At 48.5% G+C, this 13,167-nt stretch overlaps 1 protein-coding gene across 2 annotated transcripts in view; it reads left to right on the top strand.

The window, feature by feature from the left end:
- The first annotated feature begins 7,129 nt into the window (after positions 1–7,129).
- Tcp11l1 (t-complex 11 like 1) overlaps positions 7,130–13,167 on the top strand; it is a 32,690-nt gene continuing 26,652 nt past the window's right edge. The window contains exons 1-2 of one of the 2 annotated variants that reach the window (XM_059261037.1): positions 7,130–7,244; positions 11,715–11,898. In XM_059261037.1, the coding sequence (XP_059117020.1) occupies positions 11,739–11,898 (160 nt within the window). In that variant the 5' untranslated portion in view covers positions 7,130–7,244; positions 11,715–11,738. Of the gene's footprint in view, positions 7,245–10,962; positions 11,297–11,714; positions 11,899–13,167 lie in introns of those variants that run through there. The other variant, XM_059261038.1, reaches the window with a different exon arrangement.

Here is a 13,167-nt window from a genome sequence, read left to right as displayed (position 1 = left end):
AGAAGAAGGACTCAGATCCCCTGGAACTGGAGTTATATGCTGTTGTGAACTGCCATGTGGGAGCTGGGCATCAAACCCAGGTCCTCTAGAAGAGCAGCCGGTGCTCTTAACTGCTGATCCATGGCTCCAGCACCTGTTAGAATCAACATTCTACCAGAATGTTCATTTCATGGAAAACATTAAGATAAAATCACAGTTTAAAGTCAGATATGATGGCCAGTGTCTAATCCCAGTACTTCAGAGGCTGAAAAGGGAAGATTGTGAGTTGCAGGTTAGCCTGAGCTACATAGCAGATCTTGTCTGGGGTGAGGGTGGGGCAGCATACCTCAAACTTTTCTTTTTTACTTAACGTAATTCCCTTATTGAATCTTTGGGAATTTCACGTCCTGCACCCTAATTCTGCTCACCTCCAGTCCCTCCACCATATCCTCCCCTCATCCCTGCAAGTGGCCCCACAAAAGAAAATTCAAAACAAAACCAAGACAAGCAAACAAAAAGAAAAAACACTTCATCTTTCCCGCCTCTCCAACACCTCTTCCTTTATCCTGGTGGCATTGGGAGCCGCAGTGAGTCACACAGTATACCCCTTTGTCCTATCAGCTTTACTTGTAAATGTCCATTGCAATGAGTCATTGGTCTGGTTCAAGGCCTCTGGTTTCTGGCACACCATCATCACTGGATCCTCACCGAAACTCCTCTCAGATATCCCTCGGCCACCCCGAGTCATGGAGATCCTGCGGGTATCTTTCCACAGGACCAGTCCCTTTATAAGCTCCAGCAGGTCCTAGATGGGGTAGGTGTTAGGATGGGCCAACCCCAGGCCCAACTGTGGGCCTGCGTGGTAGTTGAGCTGGTCAGTCCAGGCCACCGGGGCCATGCTCCTTAGGCAAGGGGCAGAGCCAGCTCCTCTACACCCATGCCATTGGGTCAGTTCTCCCTCACCCATGTGGGGAGTGGGGCCAACTCTCCCGAGTGCAGGGAAGCCAGTTCTCTTGCTGCATTGTCCGGTGAGGGACAGGGGCAGGTACTCCAGAACCAGCAAAGAGCGAGCCCAGCTCAGCATGGCCCTCTGATTTCATCACACATGGTTCTCATGTTCCCCTGAGGTGAGATGGGCCACAGACATCAACACAGATCCCAGCTGCAGCAGGACCACAGACCCAGACATGGCCCTCGGCAGCAGCTTGGGCTCCCATGACATTCTGGTTCTGGTGGCAGCACAGCCCCTGGACACCAACAAGGCCACAGGTGGCAGCCCGACCCTGGACTTCCGTGTAACCTTTGGTGGCTACGTGGGCCTCGGACTTCAACACAGACCCGGCTGCGGTAGGACCATGAACCCAGACATGGTCCCCAACAGCAGCCCAGGTCTGGACATTACCATGGCCCCAGGTGGCAGCACAGGACATCCAGACCAGCATGGCCCTGGTGGCAGTGCAGCTCTCAGGCACCAACATGGCCCAGACCCTGAGAATCTGCATGGCACTTGTGGTAAGAGGAGCCATGGATGTCAACACAGACCGTGACTGCAGTGGGGCCATGGACCCAGACATGCATGGCCCTCAGCTGCAGCTCTAGCCTGGACATCACTATGGCAACAGGTAGGAGCATAGGCTACTCAGATCTGTATTGTTGTAGAGTATTATTTTAAGGTATGTTACTTTTGTTTACGCTATGGAACATTTGTTTAATGATGCAAAGCTGTGTTGCATTCTTTTATGTTGCATTTATTTAACTCCGTGAAGCTGTGTTACTTTGCCTGTCTAAAAAAAACACCGCGTGGTCTAATAAAGAGCTGAACAGCCAATATTGAGGCAAGAGAAAGGATAGGTGGGGTTGGCAGGCAGAGAGAATAAATAGGAGAAATCTGGGAGAAGAAAAAGAAAGAGCAAGAGAATGAGGAGAGGAGAATGTTAGGAGTCAGCCACACAGCCACAGAGCCACAGAGTAAGAGTGAAAGTTAGATATACAGAAGTAAGAAAAGGAAAAAGCCCAGAAGAAAAAGGTAAATGGGGATAATTAAAGTTAAGGAAAGCTGGCTAGAAACAAGCCAAGCTAAGCCTGGGCATTTATAATTAAGAATAAGCCTCCGTGTGTGATTTATTTGGGAGCTGGGTGGTACCCCCCCCCCCCAGGAGAACAAAGAACAAAGAGCAAAAGAGTAGAAAAAAATAACCAACAGGACTGTATGGCCCAGGCTGCACCATGGCCCCCAGACTCCAACAAGGCCACAGGTTCTGGCCCAGACCCCAGGCCTCCCTGTGGCCCCTGGTGGCACCCTGGGCCACAGACTTCAAAGCAGACCCCAGCTGCAGTAGGACCACAGGTCCAGACATGGTCCTTGGCAGTAGCCCAGATCCGGACATCACCATAGCCCCAGGTGGCAGCACAGGTCACCCAGATCATCATGACCCCAACAGTACCACAGCCCTCAGGCACCAACACTGCTCCAGGTGTCAGTCCAGAGCCCAGAAATCTGCGTGGCCTTCATGGCAACAGGAGCCACAGACATCAACACAGACCCTGCCTGCAGTAGGGCCACGTACCTCAAACTTAGTAAGAATTTTAGAAATATATTACATTTATTTATGCATGTGTGTGTGCACTCAAGCGTGCAGGTCAACTTGGAAGAGTAGATTTCTTCCGCCATGTGGAGCCTGGGATCAGATTCAGGTCATTGGGCTCTGCAGCAATCACCTTTACCCGTTCAACCAGCTGACTGGTCCAAGAATAGGGTATTTTGGGGCTAGAGAGATGGTTCAGCGATTAAGAGCACTGGCTGTTCTTCCAGAGGTCCTGAGTTCAATTCCTAGCAACCACAGAGTGGCTCACGACCATCTCTAGTGGGATCTGATGCCCTTTTCTGGCATAAAGGTATACCTGCAGATAGAGCACTCATATACATAAAATAAATCTTTAAAAAGGAAAAAAAAAAGGATATTTCAAGGTAAATTGTTGCAGGATGTTGTAGAATATTATTTTAAGGCGTGTTACTTTTGTTTATGTCACATTTGTTTACCTCTGTGAAGCTGTGTTGCTTTGCCTGTCTGAAATACCTGATGGTCTAATAAAGAGCTGGCCAATAAGGCAAGAGAAAGGATAGGTGGGGCTGGCAGGCAGAGAGAATATATAGAGGGAGAAATCTGGGAGGAAAAAAAAAGGAGGGATCTAGCAGCCAGAGAAGGAGGAGGACTCCAGGGGCCAGCCACCCAGCTACAGTAAGAGCAAGATTTACAGAAGTAAAGGAAAATGAAAAGCCCCAAGGCAAAAGGTAGTTGGGATAATTTAAGAAAAGCTGGGTGGAAACTAAGCCAAACTAAGGCCGGGCATTCATAAGAAGGAATAAGCCTCCATGTGTGATTTATTTGGGAGCTGGGTGGCAGGCCCCCAAAAAAGAATAAAACAACCAACAGTGGGATATTCAATCACTTTGTGAACCCCAAGTTTGCTTTCTGTTAATTAAATAAAATCAACTTTGGCTTAGGGAGTGGAGCCAGCAACTAGTTGACCAGAATTAGCCATAGAGAGTCCGGAGGAGCCAGGAATACGGGAGTGGGTCTCCAGCCAAAAAGCAACGTCAGCTGGTTACTTCTTGGCCTCGCTGGTCTAGCAGGTTTTCACCTCTGCATCTGACTTCTGAGTCTTTGTTGGTAAGTAGAACCACAGAGACTTAGTTTAAACCTACATATCAAGGCTAAGGCAGAGCCGTGGCCTGAGTGATTGGCAGGGCGCTGACTGTGGAGTGGAGGTGGGGGTGGATAGAAAATCTATCATTTTCTGAAGACATAAACTTCAAGCCCTAGGGCCGGTGCTACTCTTGGAGAACCTTGTGGGTCACTACAACTGTCCTTACCCCAGCTCAGTACCCTCTTCACTCATTCATGATGTCTTCTACAGGGCTTGTCCCCATGTGCGTGCTCAGTGCTGAGGTGACTGAGCTTGGTCTCTGCTCAGCAGAGGAGATGGAGCGTCTCATCTGAAGGCAGCCTCCTACAGACTAAGGAGACAGGCTTTACGCAAAAGTCATCCTGGCTGGCCAAAATTCTACCCAGGCAGATCTAAAGCACGAGGGAGCATCACCAAGACAAACCTGGAATAAGGGCCAGGCAGAGCGACCCTGTATGTCCCAGAGGGTGACAGCAGCAGCTCACCACAGGACAGCTGTTTCCTGTCTCCTTCCAGACCGCAGCCTGGCACTGAACTCCCTTTATCTCAAGGTTAGTTTGCGTTTCCAATCCTTACAGCCAAAGATCAAACTGGCACATGTTTACAATACTTAAATTCACATGTGAATGTTTATAATATTTAAAGGAAACTTTTTAAGTATCAAGAGATTACAGATGAATCATCCCAAGTTGAAATGGAATGGTTTTGGTATCGTCTTATCCTTTCCAAGGGAGACTTGGTTTGAGAGACCCTTCAAGGAAGGCAGATGTCTCTTGAAGGGTATGTGTGTTCCTCTGGCTGCATGGTGGAATCACCTGGGAAGTGTTTCATTCTTCTTGCCTGGCATCACCTGCATAGTTTTCAGATGTCACAGTTTTAGAATTTCTGCTCCTATTTGTTAGTCGATATGCCTTTAATCCCAGTACTTGGGAGGCAGAGGCAAGTGGATCTCTGGGAGTCTGAGGCTACATAGGGAGTCCCAGGCCAGCCAAGAGCTACATAGTGAGAAGCCTTCCCAAAAAAACAAAAAACAAAACCCCACAAAACAAATCTCCTCACCAACTAGACATAGGCATATTCCTCTGAATTCAGATAGGAGAACTTGTTGTGGAATATTTGAGTAAACTATGTAAAGATGTGTTGCTGTTTTACCTCGCCTGCCTAAGGCACCTGATTGCTTTAATAAACAGCTGAATGGCCAATAGCTAGACAGGAGAGGTTAGGTGGGACTTCCAGGCAGAGAGAGGAACTCGGGATGAATCTAGGTGCTTGAGGGAGTTACCAGCAAGACACGGAGGGAGTTGGACATACAGAACAGAGGAGAGGTAAAAAGCCACGTGGCAGAATGTAGATGACTAGAAACAGGTTAATTTAAGTTATAAGAGCTAGTTGGGAAGAAGTCTAAGCTAAAGGTCAAGCTTTCATAATTAATAAATCTCCATGTCATTATTTGGGGGCTGGTGGTCCCAAAAGAAAGTCCAACAAGACCTATTACAAGAACTGAATGTTCAATTAGTTGAATAGCTTTTTATTTAGTTGTATTCTCCTAAAGTGAATCATCTGAGAACTGTTTTGTTTTTAATTGGTATGGGCATACTGTATGTGAGCACACCAGTCACTGTTCATGTGGAGATCAGAAGACAACTTTGTGGAGTCAGTTCTCTATTTCCACCTTTATGTGGGTTCTAGGAATCAACTCAGATTGTCAGGCTTGCTTGTCAAATGCTTGCAGAGACATCTCCATCTCGGCATCCCAGGATGGCTTATTTATGTATTTATTTATATTTAGTGTGTGTGAGCCTGTTCTCAAGTGTCAGGGCCCTGAAGTGGAGGTCAGGGGGCAACTTTCAGGCCTCTGCTGTGTCCTTCGATGTGGGTTCCAGAGATCATGATGGGACAAAGGTCAACAGGCTTGGTGTCGGGCAACTTTACCCACCGGGCCGTTTTGCTTTTTAAAATTTTTATTTATGTGTGTGTGCAGGTGCATGCTGGTACCCTGAGATCAAAAGAGGACATGGGATCTCCTGGGGCTGGAGTTATGTGTGGTTATGAGCCACACCATGTGCACGGAGCTCTGGTCGTCTGGAAGAGCAGCAAGCCCCGTCTGTTATAACAGAAAACCAATGTGCCTCCTGGTAAATGGTTTGAGAGGGCTATACTGTACTATACCCAGGCTTAAATATTTTAGCAATAATTACATGGACTTTAATGGAGTTTGAAAGCATTAATCCCATCCGTTCTAGCTATCTAAATAAACGCACATTTTTATAGGTTACAAGTAGAAGACTTACTGCTTTGCTTTAAGAAATGAATAATTTATGCCCAGTTATAAAGCATTAAAAATAAACCCAGTTAAGTCACATGACTTTTACTATTTAAGATCGAGGCCGATAACAAAGTATTTGTTGGCGTAGTTAGTTTGGTATTTTAGTGCGGCAGGGTTGAAGGTGTGTGGGAGGTAGTTTTCTCAGTGCAGCATAGATCATGCGGGCCCCAACCTCACGGACCTAAGGAGATGAGACTCGCAAGTGGGCTTGTCCTGACATGGTGTTTAGGGGAAATGATCTTCCCTTCTGGAACGCAACTGCTCTGCGCGCTCGTCTAGCTTATGAACAAACCCCGCGGGGCGAGGGAACCGCTGCGCTCCTCCACCCCCTTCATCCCGTCAGCTGAAGCCTGGGTCGGCTGCACACATCCAAGGGAGCAGCCACTCCCGGCTCAGAATCAAACGGCGGCGTCTGTGTCACTGAGACGCAGCGAAGTGTGCAGTGTGTGTGTGTGTGTGTGTGTGTGTGTGTGTGTGTGTGTGTGTGTGTGTGTAGCGAAGTGTGCAGGCGTGTTGGGGGGGCAAGGGAGTGAAGTTGGAGTAGATGATAAAAAACTCAATTTTTGTGTGTGTGCGTGTGTGTGTGTGTGTGTGTGTGCGCGCACGCGCGGCTAGAGAGCGAAGATGGAATAGATGATGAAAAACTCAATTTTCAAAGTCCTGGCAAGGAAGGCGGCTTCCCAGGCGCCTTCCCCTTTCCCTTCTCTTGACTAACCGCGCGCCCTCGCTTCACTTTTCTCCCGCGTCCCGGGCGGCGCGCCTCCGCTTTGCAGTACGGCAACATGGCGCCTCCCTGGGCGGCGGGAGCGACTGGAGCCGCCCGCCGCCGCCGCCGCTGCGCCCCTCGGCCCGCACCAGGCCCCGCTCCAGACCCCGCGCTGGCCTTATTTGCACACACAAACACGGTGCGGCTCGGCTGCGAGCCCCCGATTCCCGAGCCCCCTTCGTGACAGCGGGAGCGCTGCTGCCGTACAGGAACATGGCGCCGCCCCAGGCCGGGCAGGCGCATCTCGGCTCGCACCCGCCTCCCAGAGCCGGGCCCTGAGGAGCGGTCACGGTGGCGGCTGCCCACCGCCGCGGGGCTGACAGGACGGCCCGCAGCCCGACGAGCGAGCGAGCGAGCGAGGCAGTCCGGGAGGGGTGGAGGCCCAGGCGCCCAGCCCGCCGCGCGTCGCTCCCGCCCCTTGGCGGCGCCGGCCCCGCGGGATTCGCAGCGGGAGCGGCCGCAGGGAGATCGCCGACGCCGCGGCAGGTGAGCGGGGCGGCCGTGGAGGCCGGCGGGCCAGCCCGGGAGGCGCGGGGAGGGAGCACCGGCGTTTCATGGCCACTCCCGGCCGGCCGGGTCCCGGGGATGCCGGGTGGAGGCGAAGAGGAGACCCGGGGCGGATGGGGGCCCACCCTCCAGGCCGCGCTCCCGGCGCGCCTCCGCCTCTCCCTTGCCCGCCGAAACAGCTGTTTACAACGGAATCCGGACGAAGATTCGGCGCCAGTGGGGCAGAGACCTTTCTGTCACTGAATGACCCTTTCTGGAGGATTCTTTTGTGTTCAGCTTGGGCCCGCGTGCAGCTCCTGACAGATGCGAGTCCCCGTGCCAGGATCCGCCTCCCCTCGGTTTCCTGGTTAGGTACCAGAAGGGTTTTATGATGGTTGAGTCAATGAATGAGAGCAATTAAAATAGCTCCCCCCCCCCGATGCACCCCCACTGCTCTTTAATTATAGTTGCCAATCGTGGAGTGGTGGTTGTATGCCAGCCTGTGGTCTCTGTGTAGTCTTAGCCGTTAAATGAGGAGGTACGAAACTCGGTAGAAAACTGAAGTCACACAGCCTCTAAAGAGCCGGAATCGGATCTCAGTAGGGATGTTTTAAGAAAAATGGATCACTTTTACTAAAGGTATTGTCAGTTTCAAACCACAGGTTCAGCGCTACCTTCAACACTTTGGGCAACCTCTCCCAAATCGTGACATCACACAGATGACACAGGGATTTATGTCTATCAACAGATGGGTATCTGCATGCCGCGGGTGGTGGTGCAGATAGACTAATAGAGTTTATGGAGAACATGATTGGCTTGGCTCTTGAGAAGTTCAAAAGCTAGGCGAAGAGTTTCGTTTTGTTTTTTAAGTACAAATTAGCACTTTCCCCATCTGACCCCCAACTCTTCTTTCCCGTCTTCACTACCTGTCACATTTCCATTTCAGGTGCCATGGCTTCTGCCAGAGGAATGAAATACCCCCCCTTCCCACCTCCCATCCTCAACCCCCCCCCCTTTATAACTGGGTGAAATTCTACTCCTTTCAAAGATAGATCACGTGTCATCCTTTCTGGGAAGGTTTTCTCAGCTTCCTCCTGCTATTCAGAATAGCAAAGTCATGCTACTTTGTGTTTCACTGTGGCTCTTCTGCAAGCATGCCTGTCTCTCTCTGGCTAGATTGTTTTCATCTTTCTATCCCTATTTAAATAATCATATTTTGACTGGAATTTAAGGCAGTGATGAATGCCAGCTGTCTAGCAGTCAGCCCTGCAGGACTTTGGAGAAAAGTGTAAACATTCATAAGGTTGGAGGAAGCGCCCAGGGAGGAGACAGAACCTGAACGGTTTGGGGGTTTGTCTACTGAGTTTAAAGGAGTCTTGCTTTTCCTCCTCTCTGCACCTACTGGATGTCTTCATCATCTGGGCAGCTCCTTGTCATGTGAAGAGGATAAAGTTAGGTGTGGTTTTCTTTCTTATGGAATCTGTAGGTGATGTTATACATTGGGTCTGTTGCACTTCCAAACTCTAGTAGGATTTAGGACAGTGAAGAGATGGGTTTTGGAAGGAAACATTGGGTCGGGTGTGGTGGCACTTGCCCTTATCCCAGAACTCAAGAGGTAGGGGCAGGCAGAGCTCTGGTTACCAAATTAACCAGACCAACCTGGTTAACTTGGTAAGTTTCTATGTAGCCAGAGCTACATAGAAAGACCCTGTCTCCAAAGGGGAGCAGACACTGAGTTCGAAAGGTGAAATGCACCTTGACATGGTGGTACCCTTTAATCCCAGCCTTTGAGAGGCAGTGGCAGGCGGATCTCTGTGAGGTGGTGACCAGTCTGTTCTCTGTATAGAATTTCAGGCCAGCCTGGGTTGTGAGACCCTGCCTCCAAAAGTAAACAAATAAATGACGGAAGTTACTTGAGCACTTAAGGGTGATTATTTTGCTCACAGTCCAGGGCTGTAATCTGTGGCAGCTGGTCACATTACATTCTTTGTCAAGAAACAGAGCAACAAATGCTGGTGTATCGTTCCCTCTCCTTTTGTTATTAGACCAGAACCCAGCTCAGGAAATGGAGAGTCTTCCCATCTTAATTAACATAATCAGTCTCTCACAGGCATTCCTATGAGCCAGCCTAATCTGGACAGTTCTCACAGAGGGTCCTTTCCAAGGTAGAAGCTACATATCACCAACTTGACAGTTGAGACCAACCATCATAACAGGCCTGGAAATTTCAATTCCAGTAACTTTATTCTATTTAATGGAGGTCTCTGGAGATTTTAGATAATTATATCAAGCGATTCTTCTCTCTCCAATATGCAGAAGAGAAGTGTGCCAAATCTCCTTAAAACAGCTTATATTTCCTTAAATACTTGATTACCTGCCGAGTGTGTAATTCGGCTCTATTAGTGTTTATGACAAGAGTTTGTGATCTTCTGGGTGTAATTAGTTCAGTATTGTAAATGCAGAAGCATTGTCTTTCTTAGCTGGAAATGTCCTAACAACAGAGAAGGGAGGGGAGGACTTAAAAACCTTTCCTGTAGTTAAAAGACTCCTTGATGGAGTTGAAGAGATGGCTCAGCAGTCCAGAGCGCTGGCTGCTCTGTGGGGGGCGCAGATTGGTTCCCACCACCCATGTGGCACCTAACAACCACCTGTTCACTCCAGGGATCTGATGCCCCTCCTCTGGTGTCTGAGGGCACTGCACACACATGGTCCACCTAGGTGCACTGCACACACATGGTCCACATAGGTGCACTGCACACACATGGTCCACCTAGGTGCAGGCAAACACTCACACATATAAAATAAAAGTAAGTCAGTCTTGGGCTGGAGAACTGGCTCAGCAGTTAAGAGCACTGGCTGCTCATCCAGATGTTGAAGGGTTGATTCTAGCACCCACATGTTGTCTTACAACCATCTGTAACTCTAGCTCAGGGGATCCATTGCCCTCTTCGACCAGCTTGGGCATCAGGCACATATGCAGTGAGTGCACAGGCATACATGCAGGCAAAAACATGTACACACATTAAATAAATCTTCTGAAAAATGCCTTTATTAACTGGACTAGAGTGTCAGGTAATACTCCTGTTCCTATCAGCAGCTAATACAGTGAAGACCCCTGTCACATTCGTTATGATTGCTTGCTACTCCCTACTTTACTCATCCGCCTTTCCTGTTGATTAGCAACTACTTAAAAATATAAGCTGGTTGGTGGTGGTTCAATGACTTTAATCCCAGCACTCGGGAGGCAGAAGCAGGTGAATCTTGTGAGTTTGAGGCCAGCCTGGTCTGCAGAGTGAGTTCCAGGACAGCCATGGCTACACAGAGAAACCCTATCTCAAAAAACAAATTAAAAAAAAAAAAAAAAATATATATATATATATATATATATATATATATATATATGCCCCACACATTTCTCTTAAATACTTTATAGAGTCTAGACAGTACTATTTGTCACCCCCATTTACTTATTTATTTATTATTTCATTTGTTTGGTTTTTGAGACAGGGTCTCATTATGTAGGTTGGGCTGTTCTGGAGCTCTCACTATGTAGACCAGGCTGGCCAGGAATTCACAGAGATCTGCCTGCGTCTCCCAGTTACTTTTTTAGAATCTAAGGGAAAAGTTGTGTATGAGTACTCACCTGTGCATGGACACAGAAGCCAGAGAGATCAACTTTGAATATCTTCCAGACATGATTCAGTGCCTGGCTTCAGTGGGTACACGGGATCTGAATTCGGGTCCTCAAACTTTCAGAGAAAGCATCTTACCTACTGAGCCATCTCTCCAACTGCCATTCCCAGGTATCTTTATCCACACAACAGGACTAGACGCCATCTATCTCCTCAGCACAGTGCTGGAAGGTGACTAGAAGCGTGTTTCCAATGAGTTGCATTTTGGTGATGTTTATTTTTTCTTAAGGGACCCTGGTCCTGAAGTTGCTCCGTCCTCCACCTCCAAGTGCTGGGATTACAAGAGTGTGTAATCAGGCCCAGCTTTGAAGGACTTTTCCTGTAAGCTCCAGCCACGAAAGTAAAGAGTGTTAGTTTCAGGTGGGTGTGGTGGTGCACATCTGTAGTCTTAGCATTTATGAATTGGGGGCAGGAAGGTCATGAGTTCAAGGCCAGACTGGACGACATAGACAGCCCAGGGTCAGTAAGGGATATGTAGGGAAATACTGTCTCTAAATAAAGGCTTAAGATTGAGTCACCACTCCCTGGATTAAAGCAGGAGCAGGTAGTTTATGTCTTCTCTCAGTTTAAGCCCCTCCCCCCACTTGTGACATGTTATTCAGGAGTGGGATACAAATATTCCAGTGATCCTCAAAGACTTACAGGTGTCGTTGCTTAAGTGTCTTTGATCACTGAGGTAGAGTGTAAATGATTAAAACTTCTGAAAGCCTGTTGAGAGAACCGAAACTCAGAGCCTTGGCTTTGTGCATACGTTTGGTTCATTGTCTTTCTCTCCTAGAAGAGTGAATAGACTTCACTGAGGATGTCTGAAAACCTTGACAAGTCCCATATAAACGAAGCAGGAGAGTCAAAGCCTGACTCTGAGCAAGGCCTGGAAGGTGCTCTGGAACGTTCTGATGAAGCTTTGCAGAAGAAAGTGAAGTCGGACTCACCTAGTCCCCAAAGAGTGGGAAGACCTCACTGTAAGCGAACCTGACTTTGAAAGCACTGGTGGTTGTTTCCGAACGAAGGGCTTCCTGGTTCCTGTAGCTCTCCTCTAAGATCTCGGACTGTGACGAGACTGCCCGTGATTAGCAATTGACAAGAGCAAGTTTCCCGACTGGCAGCCTCGCTCCTTGTGGGTGTACAATTGCATGAGAAGTTAAAGTATGGGAATAATGTCTAGAATGTTCCTGACTCCCCCCAGCCTCAGTGGCATTCCACTTTCTCAGAAGTAGTCTGAGAAACAGGAGCGTGGAGTGGAACTAAAGCTTTAGTTAAAAGAATGAAAAGTCTGAAGCTCCTTGGAGCCAGAACTGTGCTTCTGCAGGTTAAAAAAAAAGAGAGTGCTTTCCCACACCCTAAATTCATTTCCCCAGGGCTTGGTTCCACAGGCAGAGGGGAGTCAGTTTGCTGATGAAGAAATCATTTTAGGTCCCAGCAGGGAGGAAGTCTCCTAGATGAAAGGTGGCGGGCTCTGCCCGTGTAACCAGCAGTTGCCTGGCTCTGTCTTTTCACAAACCTTCTGAAGCAAATCAAACACACAGGTCTTAGAGGGAGTGTCCCAGTCTAAGAATGCCAGGGTTGATGTTATCCGAGGGCGGAAATGCACAGTTGTTAGAATGCCAGGGTTGATGTTATCCGAGGGCGGAAATGCACGGTGGTTCTGCGGACAGTGAAGAAGGCCAGGGTTGATGTTATCCGAGGGCGGAAATGCACGGTGGTTCTGCAGACAGTGAAGAAGGACACAGATTTGGGGTTTTGAGGTAGGTTTCCAAAATCATGAAAGCCGTTCCTGAATAACTCATCAGTCAACATAGGGTTCTTATAGCACATACGTACAAGGGCCCATTTCTTAGTTTATGGTCACATAGACTGATAAAAGTAGCACAAATTGGTGTGCATGTATGAGTTACTGTCTCCGATGTGTGTAGTTAGGGAGGTGGTTTCCCATCTTTAACATGAGGCACTCTGTCTCCTAGGGTAGTTATGGACATGAAATGAATCCATGTAAAGCATTACAAATGGAACTTAGAAGCACTAGGTGCTCAATAAACATCAGTGGCTGTCACTACTGCTAACTAGTATCGTGTCCTCTGTTGCTTTGCTTTTCTTTATTTTTTTATTTTTGTGTTTTTAATTTTATAATTTAATTTAATTTTACATATCAGCCACGGATTCCCTTGTTCTCCCCCTCCCCCCCCCCCCCCGGCCTTCCCCTTTCTGTTGCATTTCTAATGGCGGGACTGAGT

The sequence above is a fragment of the Peromyscus eremicus genome, chromosome 4 (assembly GCF_949786415.1).
Source record: "Peromyscus eremicus chromosome 4, PerEre_H2_v1, whole genome shotgun sequence".
In the NCBI taxonomy this organism is placed as follows: Eukaryota; Metazoa; Chordata; class Mammalia; order Rodentia; family Cricetidae; genus Peromyscus; species Peromyscus eremicus.
This window is presented reverse-complemented; position numbering and strand designations above follow the sequence as displayed.